The sequence below is a fragment of the Condylura cristata genome, unplaced genomic scaffold, assembly GCF_000260355.1.
Source record: "Condylura cristata isolate star-nosed mole 26May11 unplaced genomic scaffold, ConCri1.0 scaffold00014, whole genome shotgun sequence".
NCBI lineage: Eukaryota > Metazoa > Chordata > Mammalia > Eulipotyphla > Talpidae > Condylura > Condylura cristata.
In genome coordinates this window covers 31,085,951-31,109,260 of record NW_004567115.1, presented here as the reverse complement: position 1 = coordinate 31,109,260, position 23,310 = coordinate 31,085,951, and the positions used below count along the sequence as shown (strand labels likewise).

Genomic DNA, 23,310 nt, shown 5'->3' with positions numbered 1-23,310 from the left:
GAGAAAGTGAAACGGATTTTTCTTGTCTGCAATGGAAAATATAAGTTTAAATTTAATAAGATCTTTGATGGCATTTTGCTTTTGATGTTTCCTCCCCCTTGACACTATAAAGAGAGGTTTATGACTACATTATTCCTATGAAATTGATCCATAACTTTCTTCTGAATTCCCTGTCTACTCTTTACATTAGGAAAAAGGAATATATGAACAGGAAGATGCTTGGCCGTGACAGAATAATAAATGAGAGACATTTATTTCATGGAACATCCCAGGATGTGGTGGATGGAATCTGCAAGCACAACTTTGACCCTCGTGTATGTGGAAAACATGCTACAATGTTTGGACAAGGAAGTTATTTTGCAAAGAAGGCAAGCTATTCTCATAACTTTTCTAAGAAATCCTCCAAAGGAGTCCATTTCATGTTTCTGGCTAAAGTGCTAACTGGCAGATATACAATGGGCAGTCATGGCATGAGGAGGCCCCCTCCAGTTAATCCTGGCTGTGTTACCAGTGACCTCTATGACTCTTGTGTGGATAATTTCTTTGAGCCTCAGATTTTTGTCATTTTTAATGATGACCAGAGTTACCCTTATTTTGTTATCCAATATGAAGAAGTCAGTAACACTGTTTCCATTTGAAAAATCTTGGTACTGCTAAATTATTTGATATGATTTCAATCCAGCATTTGTAGCAGGTTTTGGATGGGTGGGATAGAGTGGGGGAACAGCATTGGTCATTAACAGGGCACTTTTAAGACCCATTTTTTTAAGTGCTAGAAAGTGAAATTTTTTAAGAAATACAGGTTTTAAATGACCACTTATTCTTTAATGATTTACTAATTGTTAGTGTACTCAGTATGAAAAAGACTACAGATTACATACTCCACATTCACACTTGGACATGTAGGCAGCAGTGTTAGCAGAAGTATTTTTTTAAAAAGGAAACTGGACAGCCTACTAATTAAATAAATGTAATTGAGCCTGATGGAAGTTTGGCCAAATAATATGGAGGCTCTAAGTATAGTGAGAATTCTGTTTATTTACAATGCTAAAACTGACTGAAACTAGTACTACCATACTTGTTCCCTGTTCAGAGCATCACTACTAAGGTATAGGGTAAGACTACGAATTTCTCATGGGTGGACTGAAATCTACCACCCAACCAGACAGCATCATTAACTTTTGCCAAGTTTACCTGAGAATTTGAAGTTCTGTGGAGAAGTTTAAAAAGGAACTATTTAGAAAGTTTTGTCACCAGCAAAATTTTTCACTTAGTTATATGAAATGTGATTCTTGTATTACTAAACTTCAACCTTGAGAAACTCAATCTATTCCATTATCATCTTATCCCAGCTTGAAGGAGTTGGGCTGCTAATTTGGTTAATGTCAATCTTGAGGATTAGAAATACTACTTTATTAGAGTTCCAGACCTAGCCCCTGACTGAAGATTTTAGAGAGTAGTAGTACATATAACCAGTTGATAACGGTTTGTTATTATGCTTTGCACAAAGTAGACTCAAAGTATTTGTTGATTTGGAAATAACTGTTGAAGGTGGTAATCCCACCCCTATGCCTGCTTTGCCAGATGCAGCTGGATTTCCTGGCTGACTCTGTATTTTACACTACTTAATAAAAGAAACACAAACTTGGAAGTTATGCCACTGGCCCAGCTTGAGCTGTGTTAAGTGACTATGCTCATGCCTCACTTCAGAGTGGTGGAGCTAGATATAATTTGTTTTAAGCAAAGCAAATACCTGGATTAATGGAGGTGGAAGTAGTTGTTCACAAAACAGTTCACCATAGAATTCCTTCAGATATCAAGCTCTCCTAGTATGTTTGTGGTTATTTCATTTACAAAAAATTTTCAGGAACTTCTGTGTTGTTTAAAGCAAGATATATCTATACCGGTGTCTCAGTGAATAAGTCTGCTCAAGCACTTATCAGGGCTTCCACACAGTTATTTATTTTGCCCTAGTTGACTTTGTTGTTTGCTGCCATTGGCATGAAACAGCCAACTATGGCTGTTACAGTTCTTTGATTCAATTATAACTTGTAAACCAGTGATTCCCGATCTTTTTCAAGTTAAGATACCTTACCATTGCTTATTTGATTTTATGAAACTTGTTCTTTTTTTTTCTCCCTAAAGGAAAAAAAAGCTTTATGACATATTTATTTTTTTAATAAAACTAAGCAAAAATAAAAGTTCTGGTAATTCTTTAAAATATTTTGTTGTTGTTTTGGTTCCATTTAAGATAACTGAGTGTGCAATACACAATGAATGATCAGAAAATGCTGGCTGGTTGGTTGATTGGTTGGTTGGTTGAATGGGAGAATTGAGTGACCTAAGTCTGTTCAGGACTGCTGTTTAAACTTTTGTGCTCTGGAAGTCAGCAGAAAATATATCCTCTAGTAGTCAATTGTAAGTCATAAAAAGAGAATAAATATTTTATAGGTGAGTACTTGGGGGAAAGAGATACATTTTATATCAGCTAACAACTTCAGTGAAAAACTGCACAGGTAGTCCTCACCAGATGCCAGAAGAAATCTCAACTCTAGCTCCTCCTTAGATTTCAGCTAACTAAAAGTCATCTGCTTGGCAAACATGACTGTCTCTGACAGTTCCTCCCTCCACCCCTAGTAGAATAAATTTTTAGCTCCGGTATGGTATTATGTGTCAAGCTAAACAAGAACTATGGAATTGATCTAAATTTGTAAATGATTCCATGGGTTTAAATCATTTCCAACATTTCCGAAAGATGTAACTTAATTTAAACCTGTGGTTAAGATTTTCAGTGAGAATCTGCAAGCACAGATATTCCAGTGTCATACAATCTTATAGACAGGACTTTTTTTAAAAAATGCTTGAACAGCTTAGGAATATTGGATCCTTTATACTTTTCTAAAACCAAATCCTGCCTTTCATTACAAACCTGTTCATTTTAGTAAATGTTATTTAGACATAAAAGTGAATTATTAGGGCCTAATCTTTAAAGAGAAATATTATATTGGGTCTAAAAATGACTGCATTAAATATATATACATTCAGCACCTGGATTGTATTGTACTGTCAGTTCAAGTCAGGGTTTTTCTCTCTTTCACTTAAAGGAAGGTAAGACTGCAAGATTCCAGTTTTATTTAATTGGAATCCATCATTCAAAATGTGCTTATATGAAGCTTTTCTAAAATCTAACCCGTTGTTGCCACTGTGTAACTTGTTTTAATAATTAAGCTTTTCTGCTACAACTATGCTATAATCTTAGCTCACTTAGCCTTTCATGTGGTTAGTTTTCTCAGCTTTGAAAATACAGTTGGCCCTTTTGAAAGTCAAATGATAAGGTGTTCCAATTTTGAGGTTGCAGTGTGAACAATTTTTGTAAAATGCTGTAACAAACTGGTAGTATTTGTGTACAAATTGAACGCCAAGTACACTTTTCTTTCAAGTTAGTATTGGGGTTTAGAAACAGACCTGTGTAGTTTATCAATTTAGGTAATTTTATTGCAGGCCAGTTTTTAAAATATGAAATAGTACTTTTGACCTTGAGCTTGTTAACCTTATTCATAAGCTACTATAGAAATAGCTATTATTGAAAGGTTTCATCAGTATTACCAGCTATTGTTATTTCATTGTTCAACTCAGCACATCTTGTAGGAGACTAGCTCTCCTGAATAGAGCTGTCAGATAGCAGCTCTTTTACAGCTCTAATATACATGTATGAAAGTTTGTGTGTTAGGTATTTTGTGAACACTTGTTAAATTCTTCAAATAGTACCAAAACCACTTTAAGGATATCAGAATCTTACACTTAATTTGTACTTAAGTATAGAGTGATTAATAAAGTGGAAAATAGCCAAAAGTTTCTATTAATTTAATGATCTTTGTAAGCAAATTTGTTACTCAGCACAACCATATCTACATAAGAATTGTAGCACATACTTAATCTATAACACATGTTCAAATGGATTAATGGATCATTACAATAACTCCCATGTGCAGCTGAAATTAGTTAGCCAACAGGCTGTAAACCACTCAGACTATTTTCATGCAAGTTTTTGTAATCTCAATTATATCCAATCTTCAAGTATCCTTGATCAAATCAGATGGCAAAAAGGCTCAAGCCTGTGTTCAAGAGCATCTAGCCCTTTTAATACTTTAACAAGTCTTAGGTGTCAAGTTGTCATTTGGTGAGTGTTCTGTTCAGATACCATCTGTTTAGGCACATCACAATACTTTAAGGAACATATTTAACAGATTTGAATGGCAAGAGTACACTAAACATGCTATTCAGCTACATAAAGTGGAACTCCTTCAGTGCTAATGTGAAATTCTTATGCAACCGTCAGGTTTTTTTTTAATAGTTTATTTTTACATCATTTTGTGACTTCATTTTGTGCCTTCTTCCATCTCAGTTGTAACCCCCTTGGGCTTCCCATCACAAAATCACCTGTGTGCCATCACCGTAGTCCAGTGCATTTCCCTCCCCCCACTGTTTTTGACCCCATTTCACCCCCATAAAATGTCTCTGGTCTATAATTCCTTATTATCTTCTCCCCTGGTCCTTTATACTCCTGCTATGAGTGAAGCCATCCGGTATTTTTCATTTTCTTACTGGCTTATTTCACTAAGCATGATCTTTTCCAGCTCCATCCATGTTGCTGCAAAAGGCATGTGTTTGCTTATTTTTTGGTTGCTGAGTAATATTCCATTGTGTATATGCACCACATCTTTTTAATCCAGTCATCTACATTTTGGGCTGTTTCCCTGTCTTTCTGATTGTAAATAAAGCAGCAGTAAACATGGGGGTGCAGATGTCTTTTTGAATCGGTGTCTTTGTGTCTTTTGGGTAGATACCTAGGAGTGGGATTGCTGGATCATATGGAAGCTCCATTTTTAGCAGTTTTAGAAACCTCCAAACAGTTTTCCATAGTGGCAACCATCATTTTTAAAGTAGTTTTTGAACAAGTGATGCATTTGGACATTAACCCACATTTTACTGACAAAGACCCCATTTAATGGTTATGCATTTTATAGTATATGGTCAAGGGTTTAAATCATCATTTCTAAGCTTAGGACAATGAACATTTAGAATCAGCAACCATAAGTGATTAGTGCTGGTCTCAATGAGTTGAGCTTACTGAACCCAGAAACTATTAGCTTTAAATCCCAGCTACTCATACCCAATTTTTTTCTAAAAGCAAGTTTCTATCCATATGATGTTTCTGACTACATTTTTCTAAAAGTAGAAGTTTGTAGTCTTACAGGCATATATATCAATACTAGATAAAAGTAGGAATGAAGATTTGTGAATTACTGTTACTTTTGAGATGAATTACTGTCATCAGGAAGCAATGGCTTTGTCACAAGCCTCTGAGAAAGTTACACAATCTTAGCATGTCGTTTACAGACTAAAAGATAAGAAGTGTGAAACAGCACAGCACCTGGCTCAGGTATACAATGAAATTTTAGCAGTGGCAGCAATGGAAATAGTGTGGGAGGCTAATAATAGTCTCTAAGATGTCAAAGTCTAATTTCAACAACTTGTGGATGTTAGTTTATGTGCCAAAAAGACACTGCAGTTGTGATTAAAACAGGGAAATTACTCTGGATTATAGGGGGCCTAATGTCATCACAAGATCCTTTTAAGAGGGAGGCAGAAGGGTCAGTTTGGAAGATGCTATGCTGCTAACTTTCAAGATAGAAAATGAGGCCACGAGCCAGGAAAGCAGTTGCTTCTAGAAGCTAGAAAAAGTGAGGAAACAGTTTCCATGAAAGCCTCCAGAAGGAATGAATCCTTCATTTTGGGACTTCTCACCTCCAGAATACAAGGTATTTTTGTTTGTTTTTAAGTTTCTAAATGTGTGGTAATTTGTAACAACTAATAGTAAACTAATTCAAGTACAATGGTAATTACATTGACTCATCAGGAAGCTGTTCTATTATAACTTAGTAATTAAAAGGAAAATTACACAAAAATGTATTTGAAAGTGGTATCTGCACTTCTATGTCCAGTGAAGCACTGTTTATAATCAGGTTATGGGAACAGCTGAAGTGCCCAGTGATGAATGAGTGAAGAAGCTGTACATACAAACAGTGGAATACTGCTCAGTTAGTTAAAAAAAAAAAAAAAAAGATTGCCAAAAGGTGAAGTTGTCAATTACATCAACATGAATGGAACTGGACAAGATACTGAGTAACATGAGTCAGGAGATGACAAATACTGGATGATTTGGAATATAAAGAAAAGTTGAGCATAGAATTGAGGCTATTGGGGCAGGTGGGGAGCAAAATTTGGAGGGGAGGGCAATGGATTATGATAGAAGATTGTGGGTGTTTTGTGGTGGGTGTGGTAACATCTCTAGAAGTGTGAATTTGTACTGCAAACATACAGTGATGTAAACAAACATTACCTCAATAAAAAAATACTATTTTTAAAAATAGTGTATTACAAATATAAAAAATTCCAATGGAAATTTTAAAAGGTAAACTACCAGTGGTATTCCAAGAGTAGTGTGTATGCATACTAAGGACAAACCTCACTTAAATTAAGGGGGCACTTAGATAGAAAGACAGCATGACAGTTACATAGTCCAGTCCTCATGAAAGGGGGAAAAAGCAAATTGTGCTAGAGGGTTAGTTGGAGAAAAAAAGAAGATGCAGAGATGGGAAATTTTAGCATTAAGATTGTCTAGCAATGGGCTTAGTAGACTCAACCCTCCTTTGGGTGATCTTTTGTTCTTGCATAAGAAAGAGTATAAACAGCTAGTTCAAGAACACGATGACTAGCTCTCAGAACCAAGCAGTTCCTCCTAGAAGGCACAGTGCTCCAGGATTTAGAGTAACTCCCTTTAACTTGACAAAGTATACAATTTCTTCAGTTCCTTGTTAAAGAATTAGAAACCTTTGTTTCTTAAAGAAGTAAGGACATTACACTCCTAACTTCTTGTCTACCAGAGGACATTATTTGGAGTTTAGCTTTGAAAGAAAGGCCATCTACTTCATGTTGCTTTTCCCTCTTGTACTTACCTCCAAAAACTCTTCTGGGAGGTAATAGTAATTAGATATTTTGGGTAAAAATACATGAAATGTAAAATAATAAATATAAAAATTATAAAAATACATGAAGATGTCCTCATTCATAATGAATATAATGAATTATCTCTTATAATAGAAATCCAGAACATGTAGTTCCAACACGGATTAATCCAGAGGTGCAGCATTTCTAAGGGTTCTATATGACTCACCACTCCTGATTGCAAGATGCCAACTCTGGCTCCAAATACTCCATTTCATCTTATTTGCAATATTCAAAAACAGGAAGAAAGGATCCCCTGGTGATGATGCCTTCCCCAAAGTTAGAAAAACTTTACAAAGGCACCTTAGTGGACTGCTATTTTGGTCTTAGTATGCTGGGGTGCAGCACAGTCCATGCCTAAGCCAGTTCCTGGCAAGGGGGACAGAATCACTATAAATAATTTGAACTAATCATTCATTCCCTAGGGCAGGAGGATGAGACATTAAGCAAGTTGTCACCTTTAACTAAGATTGGAGGGTTGTTAGTACAGAAAAAGGGAAAAGCTGTTGAGAAAAACTAACAAGTATTTATCATTACATTACCTTTCAAGGTTACATCAGGATTTCATTAAAGGGCAATTTCTCTCACAAAGTCCTAAGTATCCATTAAAAACCAATGGTTCCAAAGGCAAAACCTTGTTTCAGAAAGCCCAAAAGTGGGCTTTAAGCTGAATTTCCATGGCCTGATGTGTGAAACTTCCAGATTCTAACTGGAGCTATTGTTCATGTGTCGCTTTGATTTTCTAGTGAGTGAAAGAGACATATGGCAGGTAGACTTTTGTTTTGGAAGATATGTTAATAGGTTTTTTAATTTTGAAATGAAGATTTTTCACTTCTATTTTGCTGGCCAGCGTCAGGGCTGCCTTACTGTACACTCCAGGGAGTTTTACTCTTTGGTGTGTACAGTACCCCTGGAGGGGTTAAATGCCCACCCCCAACTATGGTAGCCTGTACCTTGTACCTATAGTGGTCTGAAAAACCAGGACTAGATTCTGAGTTCAGTGAAGACCTAAGAAGGCAGAAAGTTCTCTGAACGGGAAAGAATAGTGCCAACAAGGAGACAGGCCAGCACCACAGGCTGAGTAGAATCAGTAAAACATTCCCAGCTTTGGGCAACAGTCCAGGAACTCAGGAAGGGCATTGTCTGATACCTAAATTTTAAGTTGTTTCCTGTTCTGCACTGTATTTACCCTGTGTTATCTGAAAGACTTACAATGGCCTTCAATCTTAGGAGTGTATGAAAGGAGGTTATGTCCACACTTAGGGTCATGAAGAGAAGGAAGCCTGCAAGTGATAGACACCTCAGCAAGAGAGACACATCAGGGACATGTAAGTACCAGAAGAATCTAAGCACCTCTATAGAAGTTCTGGAGCATAGGTGGCCTTCTCATAAGCAAATGAAATGAGAAGAACTGATTTTATTGGGATATTAAAGGAAATGGCAACCCTGATGTCTCAAGAACTTTGAGTTAGTTACAATAATATTTATTATTTGTCAAATTTCTATTGATATTTATTAACAATTTTTATGTGCCAGGTGGGCTCTGTACTCGGTGGATTGTAGGCCATATCTCAATTTACAATTAAGAAAATAAGGCCTGGGCCCTCTTGTTGGTGCAACAGGTGAAAACACATCACTATAAAGCTCTCCACAGCCACTGCAGCATAAGTTCAATCCCTGGCCAGGGAGCTGAACCACAGGGCCTGGCAGATCTCTCCTGACCTGCCCACTGCTCCCCTCAGCAGTGTACTTTGTCGAGCTGCTTGTTCTGCTCCCCATTCTGTCTCTTGTGAGTTTTCTCACCGCCCCAGACCTCTGGCCTGTACTCCAGTTCTGTATGCATAAATAAATAAATCTTAAAAAAAAAACAAACTTAAGTCCTAGAATAAACTATTTTCATGAAGAGAACATAGCAAGTGAGTGGCAGAGCCCTATTGAACCAGAGTCTGCTAAACCCCCAAATTCACCCACAAGTATCAGTATTATCTCAACATTACAATGACATATATATATATATATATTTTAAAAGATTTATTTATTTGTGCATACAGAACTGGGGTGCAGGCCAGAGGCTCAGGGGCGGTGAGAGGCTTCACCAGAGACAGAGTGGGGAGCAGAACAGGCAGATCGACAAAGTGAGCTGCAGCGGGTGGGCCAGGAGAGGTCTGCCACACCATGTGTTCACCTCCGGGCAGGCGGAGAATCGAACTCATGCAGAAGCGGCTTTAGATTCTCAGTGCTGTGCTTTAACCCGCTGCGCCACCAGGGAGGGCCCTACAATGATATATTTTTATCATTAAAGATTTGGGGGTAGCATCCCAAGTTATGTATATTTGTTAATTCATATACTACATACATTTTCTTTTCTGCTACATTTTAAATCAAATATGAAAATAGAAATAGAGTAACAAAAAGAAATATTCATAATGTAAAAGAAAATATTTTTTTAAATGTATATATTAAATATACACAAATATCTTTATTCTCACTAAGAAATATGAATAATAGTAGCTAGAAAAATTGTATCAGAGATACTTATATCCTAAGAGAAGTGGTCCATCATTACTACACCATAATATTCATTTTGTGTTCTTACCCTTCTTAGACAAAAATTTCCATTAAAATCCAGCTAATAAATATTCCTATTTCCAGATGTTAACCAGTCACTCTTGCAAACCAATAGAAAAGTGTATATTTTTATATTTTTTAAATACAGCTTCAAGTTCCATTGAAACTCCTCATTTGGATGACTTAAATAGGAAAATTCTGCTTCTGAGTATTCTGGAATACAGGTGTGACCATATTTATGTGATACAATTTTTAAAAAACAGAATCGTTACAGGACAGGGAGAGGGGCACCCCAGAACTCCCAAACCTGTCTGTTGTAAATTGGTTCTGACATCTACTGCATCATGACAAGACATGTAGACTTTTAATAGAAAGGAACTTCAATACAATTAGTGTGTAATGCAGCAAAGACAAAGGATATAACTTCCTAATCAAGCCCCTGAAGTTACATCCCCTCATGGATAAGTGCCCCTTTAAACAGGATTAACCCACACAAGGCTAGAAAGCCACCACAAGTCTGTGGGTCCTCCCAGTGGGATCCATAGAAAAGGGTCAAAAAAAGCCAAATAGGTTTGGGAAAAGAGCAAAATCAAATATAAGATAAAATATTCCATAGTTAACCTCCCCATGGGACTCATCCACATGTGTTTCAACCAGTTCAGGACCAAAACCAAAAGCAGCTTCTTCACACATCTGTTCCACTTGTCTCCTCCAGGTCTCCTCACTGCTCTCCATCCTGATTCCTTCCTTTTTCAGTCTCTTCTCCAGCTTCTTCCTGCTCAGCTCCCCCCTCCCTGGGGCAGGGAACTGGGAACCTCCCCCACATTACAGAATCATGTCAATAAAAACACATCTAAAAATTCTTTTTCAAAACCCTCTCTTCATAGTAGATTTCTTGTGAAATATGTAAGCTTTCTCATGCAGTATTTAAAAATGAAGGGACCTTTTCATTGAAAGGACAGTTTAAATTTGTGGGGGTGTTTTTACTTTGTTTTGTTCAAAAATGTCTCGAGTCAAATTGTCATCAGTTAAAAAAAAGCTCAACCACCTTGAAATATTTGTCTTTACATAAAATAGAAATCTAAGCTCTTCTTTAATTCTACCATTGTTTTAAGAAACTTGTATGAGGTTGGTTGTGATATAAAGATTTTTATAGTCCCAATCCTTCCTTGTCCACATCTTACAAAATTTTATAAACTATCAAAACTATCTAGCATAGGGTTTTCTATAAAGGTTTTGATAGTAAATATTGATATTTCATGTTTTCAGGCCATACATTCTCTCTAACAACTAACTTTCACATTTTCTGAAAGTACCCTAGACACTATGTCAATCAGTGAGTGTGGTTGTGTAAATAAAACTTTATTAACAAAAACAGGCATTATTACAAAAATGAAGGTGAAATGAAGGAGAGGGGATATGGGATTTTTCCGGTCTCTAACACCTGCCAGCTTCCACACGGTGTGTTGAGGGGGTTGTGCATCATACACCACCTCCAGGGATGAGTGGTGGGGCAGACAGACCTGAGCTAACTTAAAAAAAAAAGAACAGAAATGGGCCCTCCCTAGTGGCACAGCAGGTTAAAGCACAGCACTAAGAAGCTAAGACCACTTCACGATGAGTTCGATCCCCACTTGGAGGTGACCACATGGCACTGCAGACCCCTCCTGACCCACCCGCTGCTCCCCTCAGCAGTGTACTTCATCAGTCGGCCTGTTCTGCTCCCACTCTGTCTCCGGTCAATCCTCTCACAACCCCTATACCTATACCCCAGTTCTGTATGCATACATAAATAAATCTTTAAAAAAAAAAAAAACAGAAACAAGAAATATCTGTTTTACCACACAACATCCTTATTGTCTATTTGGAGATATGTCTCTGTCACTAGGCTGGGTATCTTTGTTTCTTTGGTAACTTTTTTGAAGCTGGGAGTCATGAACTCTCAATAAGTAATGTTTGCTGAGTGAGTAAATGCAGAGAGAAGATTTGGGACCCATTTTTAAAGCACAAAGTTTAGATTAGGGGCTTCCCTGATGGTGCAATCGGTTAGGACGCAGCATTGCAAGTTAGCCACAGCCACTTCAGTGTGAGTCCGATCCCCAGTCCCGGAGGTGATCCATATGGGGGTAGCAGACCTCTCCTGTCTCACCCAATGTTCCCCTCAGCAGTGTATTTCAGCGAATCTGCCTGTCCGGCTCCTCAATCTGTCTCTGGTGGCTCCTATCACCACCCCTGGCCTGTACCTCAGTTCTGTATGCTTGAATAAATAAATCTTAAAAAAACAAAACAAGCAAACAAAACCCCATAAAGTTAAGATTAGCTTAAACAGACAAAAAATAGGATGGGTAAGATTAAAGGGGTGGGGGGGCAGCGCACAAGGCACTGTGGTGGAGGAAGATGGGGATCTGGGTGAAGGGTGTGATGTAACAAACAGCTGGAGAGTGTGATCCTGTGCCTCTCTCTACATCATTTACACTCTGGTAACCCAGCACTGTCTGAATTAGTTAAACAAATAACAAAGACTAGCTAAAACAAGGCCTAAGAGTGTAAGGCCCTGTAAGTCCAGGAAGTGTGGCCCTGCATCTCAGACCCACCCCAAGTGAGGGAGGGGGATATGATGTGACTCAGCAGAATGGGTATCTCACCACCATGGAGAGACTTGTTACATGAAGAAAGAGAAGATAAGGTGCCATCATTCTTTTCTTTCTAACAATAGATTATTTATTTTTACATCATTTTGTACATTTTTTTTTTTCGTCTCAATTGTAATCCCCGTGAGTGCCACAATTCTTAACTGAGTTTCTCACAGCTAGCCAGAGAGGCAGTAAGTTAGTGGATTTGATCAATACAGATCGTCAGACTGGAAAATGTTAGTAAAACACAATCTACTTACTGTCAAATTATGTGGTTTGTTTAGACTTATTGAACTGGAAAATGCCAAATCCCTTTTTACTTGGCACTGTATGAACATCACCTGCAGTGATTAAGTGCAAACTCCCAGACCAAGCCAAGGCATCTGCAGTGGATGACGTGGAGAGGTGTCCTCCGAAAGCATTTTAATCCTATCTTCTGTATGTCATTTGTCTGAGCTGGTGTCCCAAGTGTTTTAAATCTGGACATTATTTGTCAATTAAGGTTCCTTTGGTCACATTGCTTTGTAGGACTTTTTATACAGGCTTACATGTTTCTCCCCCTCTCCCTCCCTTCTGCGCCTTCTCCCCTCTTTCCACTTACCTCTCCCCTCTGTGAAAATTCCTGCTGAATCAACATATTCAGTTCTCTTGGGACAGGGAAATGGACCACACAGATTGAAATGGAGTGAATAGAACTGTGAGTAGAATGTGAAAGGAAATTAATGTTACTTTTCAAGTAGCAATGAACTCTTCTTGGAGAAAGAAAATCTAAATTCTAGCTCCAGATTTCCTGAGAAATTTATCCAAGTTACTTACCTCAGTTTCCTCATCTGCAAAAACAAACAAAACAAAACAAAAACAAAAACTGAGAGGGTGGATTTTTACAGCCACTTCCAAACTGCTGATTCTAAGTTAAGAAAATAATGCTTCAATAGCTTGAGTCATACATACTAAAGGTCTTGACCTTAGAGACATATTGTACTTAGTGAAAAAAGTCTTCTGACTCTAGGCTGTGACCCCAAGAGGGATTTCAAAAACAAAAGGTGGGAAATACAAGTGGAAATGCAGGTCGGTTCTCATTGTCCTCCACCAGCCTCTCAGGCATCAGTGGCCTCTCAAGGAGCAGAACCTCCTGGGTGGGGCCGCTTCCAGGAGGGACTTCTAGACCCTTGCTGAGCTGCTCTCTCAGGCTTCCCTTGCCACACCTCTACTACCTGAAGCTTATACCCCAGCCCTCCCCTCTCCCTCACCCCCCTTCTAGCCCGCGTGTGTTGCCAAGGCCATGACAACCTTCCCTGAAACCTGATCACAAGGGACCCCGATCCCGAGTGAGCCCACTTTTGAGTCACTTCCTCCTTTGGGGTCAGACACCATGGCACAGATAACAAACAGCCTGCTTCCTGCTAAGGCACCTGTGACACTGACTGGGCTTGGATCAAAGCAAAAGCCACCAGGGGAGACACCTCGTGTGTGTGCCCAGCTTCACGTGGGGGTGGACTCTGCCACAACCAGCGGCACCCACGTCTTCATCGAGCTGCCATCCTGTGCTGTCCTAAGTGGCCGGCCACCCTGGGCTCGGGTCGTGCTCTCTGACACAGCTGTTCTCGGGACTCTTCCCACGCTTGTTTCTAATGACCTGTTTCTCTTTCTGCAGGCCCCACTGGGACCCAAATGCAGGCGTCTCTGCCAATTCCCCAAGCTCTGTCCTCACAAGAATTCTCACTCCCCCTTGTAGCTCATGGAAATTTTGCCTACAAGCGAGTTAATGCCTCACAATTCCACTGGATACATATTTAATGCATTTTAAAAATAGATACGGAATGTCATTTCCATGGTTATTTCCAATTATCAGGGGCAAATTTTCTTTGCAATAAAACTTTTCTATGCATACATGATTTATTTAATAAGGGGCAGATTTTCTACCTGTGAGGGACAGGGTTATAAGTGTTATTGGCTGTGCGGCCCTGGCACGACATTGTGCTTGGCATACAGGCATCTGAAAAGCCTTTGATTTCCATTGCATTTCTAAAATGTGACTGGTAGTTGAAGGCTCTTATCAGCTCATAATCATAAGTGGAACAGAACATGAAATAGCTTAGTGAGAGCTAAGAAAAATATTCCTGTTGGAACAAGTTCATTCTTAGAAATCAAGGTCTGTTCTAACTTAGAATACAATTACAGTATTAATCATGCAGTGGAAACTATCTTTTGATTCCTTATCAGAACACCGGTTGGGTTAGTTATTCAAAGCTCTGAATGAATTAGGAGTGCACTGTCTTCCAAGAGGAATGTCCATTCTAGAAGAAAATACCTTTCCTGAAAGGTTTCTCAAACTGGTCCTTTACAGAGACCACACCCAAGCCCTCGCTGAGAAACGCCCATGTGTTGAGCCAGCCAAGAAGGTGACTGCACAACTGATTCTAGAAGCTAATCTACTAACATTTAAAATTCACTCCAGCTGCAGCTGTAATAGGTAAGTATGCATGAAAAGAAATTTATATGAAAATTACATGCACAATTACTTATTCTGCAATGCTATAGTTTTCAAAACATGTTTATGAATTAGCTAGTGCATGCACATGATAAAAAATGAAAGTTACAACAGAATATAGTTTTCCTAATTCTTCTCTAACCCCTGCTGAAGAAAAATATTATCATTTTCTTTATATCCTTCCAAAGATAATATATATACACATATTTTCAAAATGATAGAATATTGAACATATCGTTCTTGCCCCTCCTTTTTTTCACTTAACAGTTTATCTTGGAGCTCAATCTCATTCTTTTTGATGACTGCAAGATGTTCTCGCAGATAGATGTTCCCTAATGTACTCAACTAATCCTCTAGTGATTTGGGGTTGTTCTCAGCCTTTTGCTACCACAAGCTGTGGTGTAAAGAGTATCCTTTTATATCTATCTGCCTGCTGATGGGCTTTTATTTATATAGATGAAACCCCTGGAAGGGGTGTTGTTAGGTCAAAGGAAAGTACATTTTAATTTGGATGAGACATTTGGATGGACCTTTGTCCATGGGAATAAGCCCATTTATATTCCTCCCCCTACTCTAAAAGAACATCTGAGAGGACCATGCCTTCCCAATCAATCTCTATATTCTACTAGAGTTTATGCTTTGTCATATTGCTTTAAAAATAGAGAAGTCGGGCCTCCCTGGTGATGCACGAATTACAGTCTCAGCACTATCAAGCTATCACCAGCCACTGTGGCCTGAGTTCAATCCCCCACCAAGGAGGTGACCCACATGGTGCAACAGACCTCTCTGGTGTCGTCCACTGCGCCCCTTACAGTGTATTTTAGTAGATCTGCTTATTTTGCTCCCCACTCTGTCTCTGGTGAATCCTTTCACCCCACAGCTCTGGTCGACACCCCAGTTCTTACATGCATAAATAAATAAAATAAATCTCAAAAAATATATAGAGAAGTATGTCTAACAGAACATGACACACTTAACATAATATCATTCTGGTCTCAGCTCAAATGCTGTTACCTTAGCAAAGTTTTCCTGGACTCCCCAGCCCTCACCCCAGTCATTCTCTTGCCATTAGCCTCTGTGTTATCTTTATCCTATCATTTGTCACTATCAGAACTTACTTTGTTTATTTGTTTATTGTCTTTCCTTCCCCTCCACCTTCTCTCCGAGGCAAGCCTTGGGAAAGCAGGAAGCATGGTGGCCTGCTCTTCACTGGTACTTTGGACAGTCCCTGAGACAGAAACAGCCCTCAGCCACGTGTGGTGAATGACACTGGAACCAAAGGAACCCTTGGTTCTCAAGCATGGAGGTTTGCTCTGGACTAACTTTCCAGAGTCTTCCAAGAAAGGCACAAAGGTGGTGTGTGGCCGGGAGATGGGGGGGAGAAGCGGGTGTGTGTGTGGGGGGGTGGAACTCAGAGGTGTTTGTAACCCATTCTGGGAATATTTTACAGACTTTGAAGAGAAAACAAGGCTGAAACCAATTTCTAGGGCAACAAATGGGCCGGTAGAAGCTACCCAGTGCTTTGATATTTGGCTTGAAGTAAAAGAAATCACATGATTCTTGGTTCTGGGCAAACTCTGAGTCACAGTGGAATAGAAATTAATATTCCTAAATTAATAGTTGTCAGTGGTTTGAGAGTGTCAAGGACCATTGCCTCAACTTTTAAGAAACCAGAGAAAATGCTTAATGAAAAGTTGAGCAAAGGTTTTTGACTTTTAGTTTCTAAAGCCTGTGTTTTGCAGAAGTTCCACCAGGTAGTGGAACTATCTATTACAAAGGTGAGACACTGGATGCAGGTGGTAATAAATGAGTGTTTGTTGAAGGGGTGTTTCTAAATTCTCTCAGGGTTATTCAATTGGGCCCTGGGCGTTGGCTGGCAGGTTTGGCTAGGCCTAATTAATTAGATTCAGCCATGTGGGAAACTTGAGTAATGACTGGGTAGAAACACTTCTTGGTGCCCATTCACTTGGCTTGGCACCAAGAAGACATGAACATGTCATTTGAACTTTCTAGACATTATATATTCCAGGAGATCCAGGGGACAGCATGTAATTTTCCCACTGGAAACTATTTCTCAGTCTTGATGGATTAAATATATAACATAGGTTCCTCCTAATTGCATTTTTCAAGTGTTAGAACAGTCTGTTAACTCAGTCTCTTTTATAACTTTTATGCTGGGTAAGTGCTATGTAAACGGGTAGCTTTTGAGGGCTTTTTTTTTTTTTAGAGATGTTTACTTATTTGTGCATATAGAACTGGGGCACAGGCCAGAGGTGCAGGGCAGAGAGAGGATTCACCAGAGACAGAGTTGGGAGCAGAACAGGCCAACAGATGAAGTACACTCCTGAGGGGAGCAGCGGGCGGGTCAGGAGAGGTCTGCTGTGCCATGTGGTCACGTCCGGGGCAGGATTCGAACTCATGCTGAAGTGGTTTTAGCTTCTCAGTGCTGTTCTTTACCCCACTGCACCACCAGGGAGGACCCGGGCTTTTTTTTTTTAAATTGTGTAGAAGAACTAGGGTGTAGGCCAGAGGTGGGGGGGAGGGGGCGTGAAAGAATTCACCAGAGACAAAGTGGGAAGCAGAACAGGCAGATCGACTGAAATACACTGCTTTCAAGGAGCAGTGAGTGAAACAGGAGCAGTCTGCTGCACCATGTGGGTTAGCTCCCTGGCCAGGGATTGAACTTCAGCCATAGCAGTGATAGCACGTGCTGAGACTTAACACCTAGTTACCTCCTGAGGTTTAAGCCCCACTTGGTCACTGTAGGGTTGAGTGAAAATGGTCAGGCTTCTATACCACTAGAAGCCTTGGGTGTCGAAGGTGCTTGGGAGTTGCACACCTGGAGTGTGGGGTGGGCATGCATAAGTGGACACTCCTGAGACAGGAAGCTGTGGTTATACAGGTGGCATCACTCGGAGAGGAAAGAGCTACAGTGGAGAGGCTGTGAGAGGACCAGCAAAGGCTAGAGAGGAAGAGACCACGAGAGAACCCCAGAGAGAGCCCAAAGAGAAAGCATACACATTCACTGGGAGTGGGGGGCTCATCAGCCTCATGGCTGCCCTCTCAGCCCCTCACCCCCACTCCGTGCCTGGTTGCTGGCAAAACAGTCACTTTGCCAATTCTGTGACTGGCCAGGTAGTGTTTCCTGTTTTAAAGTGTAACTTTAAGAACGAGTCTAGCAGGCCCTGCCCCCGCTGGGGGGTTGTCAGGGGCACCCTGACAGAGCAGGGCCAGTCATCCCAGGCATGTCCCCAGGTCTGGAGACAAAGGAGGAAGCTGGGCGGCCTCACTGCCAGTTCTCTGACATTCCACCTCCAGGGAGCTCATTCCCGAGAGCTGCTTAATCTCAGTGGCCCTGGAACCTAGTGAACCTGTGACTTTCCGAGAATGTGGCAGGGCTGGGTTAGCTGAGTGGGGCAGAACCCCTGGACCACTTTTGGGGGAAATGCTCTGAATTGGCCAAGGGTAATTTGTGAAGCTCAGGCTCTACAAGGAGAATCTTCCAAACACGAATTAGCAAAGGGCTGTGCAAAATCCCGTCTCTAGAAGAGGGTGTCTGAACAGGTAATCTCTAAGATGGGGAGAAAATGCAATGTCCAATTGGGGGTGACTACAGGCATCCAAGTTTTTTGAATTATCTCATCTCTAAGATGTCAGGACCAAAGTGACCTGATTGAAGATGCCGCCTCCTGTTCATGGCATGTGTTTTCCAGACCTTTTATAAAACATCCTGCAAAGAAAAATGAACTACACATATTTGAGTTTAAGAAATGTACAAGATTTGAAAAGAGGTAATGTTTATTAGAATTCTGTCCTTAAAGGTTTTTCAATATATTTCCTTACAGATTATTAAACATTCAGCTGCCTCTCTTAGATTGTCTGGTTAGAAAATAATAATTTGCATACAATGGCTTAAGGTGCTTTACGGGCAGGGTAGGAAGAAACAAGCCCATCCTAGCACATGGAATAAGGTGCTATTACGATTCTCATTCATATGAACCACTGAGATTGTTTCTGAAACAAAAAGCCATCTTATTAAGAGAGCTGCTCCTTGCTAGACTCTTTTTGCCAAGCCTGACCTAGAGTCTTCATGCCACTTGTTTAAATGAGTGTCTAACAAGCATCCGTGCTTTCGCTCAGCTGAGGGCACAATGGTGAGGCTTTGAGTCTTTGGACACCAGCCCTGTGGAAGAACAATCATGGGACTATGACTCCACCCTCACCCTGAGACCATGGGACATTAGCAGAGCCAGGGTGGGACACTGACATAGTTTAGGGCGTCATAATGTTACAACACAACCGAGCCAGGGACCCAGACAAATGTGGTACACTACAGAACAAATTTATTTAGAACATTTGTTCTAAAGTGGGGGTCCTGAAATTTGTTGCATAAAGACAACGGTAGTAAACTCTTAGTGTGAGAGAGATTTGATAGAACTAGTGTGCACAAAGAAGAAAGGATAATAGTTTCCCAATAAAATACACCAAATTACTGGTCCTCTCATGGTAGCAGTTTACCAAAAGTCAAGTGGAGTTGACCAAAAGCAGAACAGCTGAGGCCTGAAAGCTTGCCTCAAGTCTCAGTCACGTTCCAGCAGCAAACTATGGTGGGAGGTGGGGAGGCTTCCTGGCACAGGGACCAGAAAGCTGGTACAAAAGGAGAAACCACATCAAGATAACATAACAGCTGCCATTGTCAGCCTTCCCAAGGTCTCTCACCCACACATCTCTTTCAAGTGTCTCTACCTGTCGCTCTTTCTTGTGTCTCCTTCCAAGTGTCCCTCCCAGCAGAACCCCAGGCTCAAGTCAGGCTGCAGGAGCCGAGCTCTCCTCTTTAGCCCAGCTACCTTCCAAGTTATGAGACTTCACCTGGCCACTCACCTCTGCCCACAGACCCTGGAAGCTGGTCCTGGAAGGCTGCATGTAAGTGGACCGGCTCCTTACCCCAGAAGCCCAGGCAGCCAGAGTCTACAGGCACTTGCTAGCTACCCAGGGAAATGGCCATTTCCTGAGTTAACTCCCAGCAAATTCCTTGACCCGGGGATGTCCCCTTCAATATGCAGGACTTGCAAGAGGGCCTGTGTTTGGTTCTTGGGGCTTCTGCCTGAGTTGGGGGTGGGGCATAGAATTCAGTGGATACATTTCCATCCCCTATTCTGTCCAGTTATTCTTCGCGTGGGGAACTAAAAGATCTCGTGATGAGATGATTTATAATGAACAAAGCAACTTTCAACTGGAAGGGGTAAAAGACAGCCATGTGTCACTATACCAAGAAAAGTGCAAAGGTGAACAGTCTAATCAAGACATAAAGAGCTCCAAAGATGGTCGGGGCAAGCCATGGCAAGGACTAAGGGATCTGCCCTCTGGTTTTCCACAATGTAACGAGAAGCTCTTTTTCAGCCAAGTTTTTGCCTCTCTTCACCACAGAGTGAAAAAAAGATTATTCCAAGGAAGTTAGGTCATCCTGAAAGGAGGAGAATTTGTGGGGGAGGGAGTTAAACTAACAAAACTTGAGAGCTGGGACTCTAACTTGTGACTATGTTGGCCAGTATGACCCTCCTTCACCATGCTCCTTCCTGTCCCCACCCCCCATAACTGTGGTTACAGGTTATGGTCCTTTCAGTACAAAGTGACACCTTTTTGACCTCTCTGTCCTCTGAAGTGTTCCAGGTGTGTCACCTGCCTGGTGTGATTGAAAAATAATAAGACAGAGTCCAGGTCTAGTTCCAGAGATGTGTCTCTTTCAAAGCTATTTGATTTTCAGACTTTACAATGTATAAAAATCAAACATACACCCAGAAGAGTGTGGTGCAGGCTTATACTGGACAAAATTGGTGAAGGAGAGGACAGTGAATTTCCTACCTTACTCTTTTTCCACAACAGATACGTCTCACCCCTTTGAGGTCACAGTACATTATTTGGGGATTATCAGCTTCCAGGGAAGGAGGTGCCAGAGACCTGGTGGACATCTGGGCTGTGCCTTTGAGTGTGGCTGGGATCCTGTGGCCTCAGTCCCTCTCTCTACTTCCCCTCCCCCCGCTCAAGGGCCTGTTTGGGACATTTCCAGGTTCCCGGGGATGCCAAAAGACAGAACCAAATACCACAGTCCCTACCGGGACCCCCTTTGCTTAATGGCCCCCAAGATGTCACTGGGATCCAGCACCCTCCTGAACACCCCTGGGGCAGCTCTGGATTCGTGGAGTCATAACCTGGCCATATGAACTCTGGTCTCTGGTCTGAGCAGCCAGCAGAGATGACCTCTGACCTACACGGGGCTTCTTTTTCTGTTGTGTTCGTTTGGGTCATGCTTTATCAGGTTGCTCTGCTTCTCACTCAATGGTTAACTTAGGAATAAATAAACATGGGAGCTGGGAGTTCTCACTAGGGTGTTAGTTACATCAGCTGATGATTCAAGAACTAGGAACCTTGGAAACCACATGTCACCTTGTCAGAACGCTGTCATCTCTGGCCTGTTGGGAGCTAGGAGCCGTGCGTGTCCTTTGCACAGTCAAAAGCAGACCTTCCACCCACAAGCCACGCCTGCGCGGCAGCCTCATGGGCGTTTCGCTGCTCGGCTTGTGGTACACACAGCGGCCGGAGGGCTGGCTGCACGCGAATCCACTCCGTGTATTTCCACTCGCTGCCCGCTTCCTGTGCTTCTGCGGCAGGCCCTGCGCCTTATGGCCTCACTTCTGTCTTCCTTGAGGTTAACTCCCCACTGCACCAGCATAACTGGGGTCCAGAGAGTGGTTTTGTTGGTAGGAAGATCTTGTGGACTCAGGGGCCAAGTCACCACGATGGAACTTAGGGCCCAAGTGATGTCAGGGAGAATCACTCTCGTTCATCTGTCCTCAGCGTGCTGACTTATATGGCGTTTTTCTAGTGTACATTTCTCCCCACCACCCCAAAAGATAGTATCAACTCCCAAAAGATACTGAAAAAAAAAAGGGGGGGAGATTGTTGCATTTCTTAACACTTAACAAAATGAACAGAATCACAAGAAGGTAGGTGCATAAGCTGACACTTGTAGCAGCTTGTATTATTTTCTATATTTTATGTGCATTTGAAAGCATTCAAATACCCACTTGGTATGAGACAAAGGCAAATGACTTTTACAAAATGATACTAAACTTCTACAAGGAGCTGAGGGCTTCACCTTGAATCTTAGTGTCTTCTATGTGCAGGGGAGCCTTGCATGGCCTGACCTTGCATGATTTCCATGCCCCAAGTGGCCCTGCAAATGCAGAATGATTGATCCAATTTACAGGTGTGACTCCAGAGATGACACGATAGCTCACCATACTTGTCAAAGCACTGCACCCGATCAAACATGAGCCTGTCTTCCCCTAAGCACAGCTGTCCACAACTCCATGCCCCTGAAACTTTTTATGCAGAGGGTTAATTTCTGAACTCTAGGGACCCATGAGCTCAATGGGTACAGTACCAGCCAGTGTCTTGCCTGGTGGGAGTCAAGCTGCAAAAAAAGCAGGTGCTGCTGCCAGGTGATTCTTATGAGTGAAAATATGGAATTCTCCAATCCTTAGGTTTGGTGCTCTCCTTCTGAGAAATATTTCTTGAACATGCCCCCTCTCTAGAGGTTGTCCTTTAAAAGGTAGCGTCTGGGCAGCATAAAATATTATAACACATCCTGATTCTTCCCCTTTGAATTAATTTCTTACACAGCTTTGTTTTTCCCTGTGGGGAAAGGAGGTCCTAAGAACAGGGATGTCTGGGCAGGGGAACCTCTGGCAGAGAGACAAGGTTGATGTTCTCTCCTTCTTTTCTTATACTAGACAGGTTTTGTCTAGTATAAGTCACCACCACACCCTCATGGGTGTATATTTGATCTTTATACATTATAAAGTCTAAAAATAAAAGAAGTATCTTTGAAAGAGTACATTGTGCTTCAGTTCCTGCAAAGGATTTGAATCCAGGAATCAATTTGATTTTTCAAAGGTCACTGTTGATATCTGGATTTTCTTCCTCAAGGCCTCTTCCTTGCTCAGCACAGTAAGTGTTTGTTGGACGGATGCAAGGGTCAGTTCCAGGCCAGAGAGAACAACGGGCACATTAGAATCGCCAAGGGTCAGACACTGCAGCATTTCACATCACAGGTTCAACTTCCAGGGAATCAGAAAATTTCTGAGCTCTTTGGAGATACTGGTGTCAAAGACCTGGATGATTTCGGCTTCATTTCAGCCTTGGAGGTGAAGGTAAGGGCACATTAGGCTGTAAAAACCTGAAGGACTTAACACACACACACCCACACACCCTACCAATGAAAACCACATAATCTGAGTGACTCCTGATAGTCCTGACAAATGTTTATCCTTCCGGTTAGGGTTAGCATATCCATCCCTGCTGAGAAGGATCCAGAAGAGCTTCTCATATGACAGAAGCAAATACACGCTGGCTTCCCTCACGACCCCACACACCCATTGGTTTGCTTGGCAGGGCTAAGAAAACATGCAAGACTATGGCTTCTTCTGTCAACCAGCCGAACCAAGACCATCGGTGCTAGTGAGAGCAGGAGCCTCAGTAATTCCTGTG

General features: G+C 41.3%; 1 protein-coding gene across 1 annotated transcript in view; it reads left to right on the top strand.

Annotated features, from left to right (window-relative positions):
* The window catches only part of TIPARP (TCDD-inducible poly(ADP-ribose) polymerase), a 28,983-nt gene extending 26,803 nt beyond the window's left edge, over positions 1-2,180 (top strand). Inside the window, exon 6 of the mRNA XM_004682316.2 lies at positions 191-2,180. Within this exon, the coding sequence (XP_004682373.1) occupies positions 191-638 (448 nt within the window). The 3' untranslated portion in view covers positions 639-2,180. The remainder of the gene's footprint in view (positions 1-190) is intronic.
* The last annotated feature ends 21,130 nt before the right edge of the window (positions 2,181-23,310 follow it).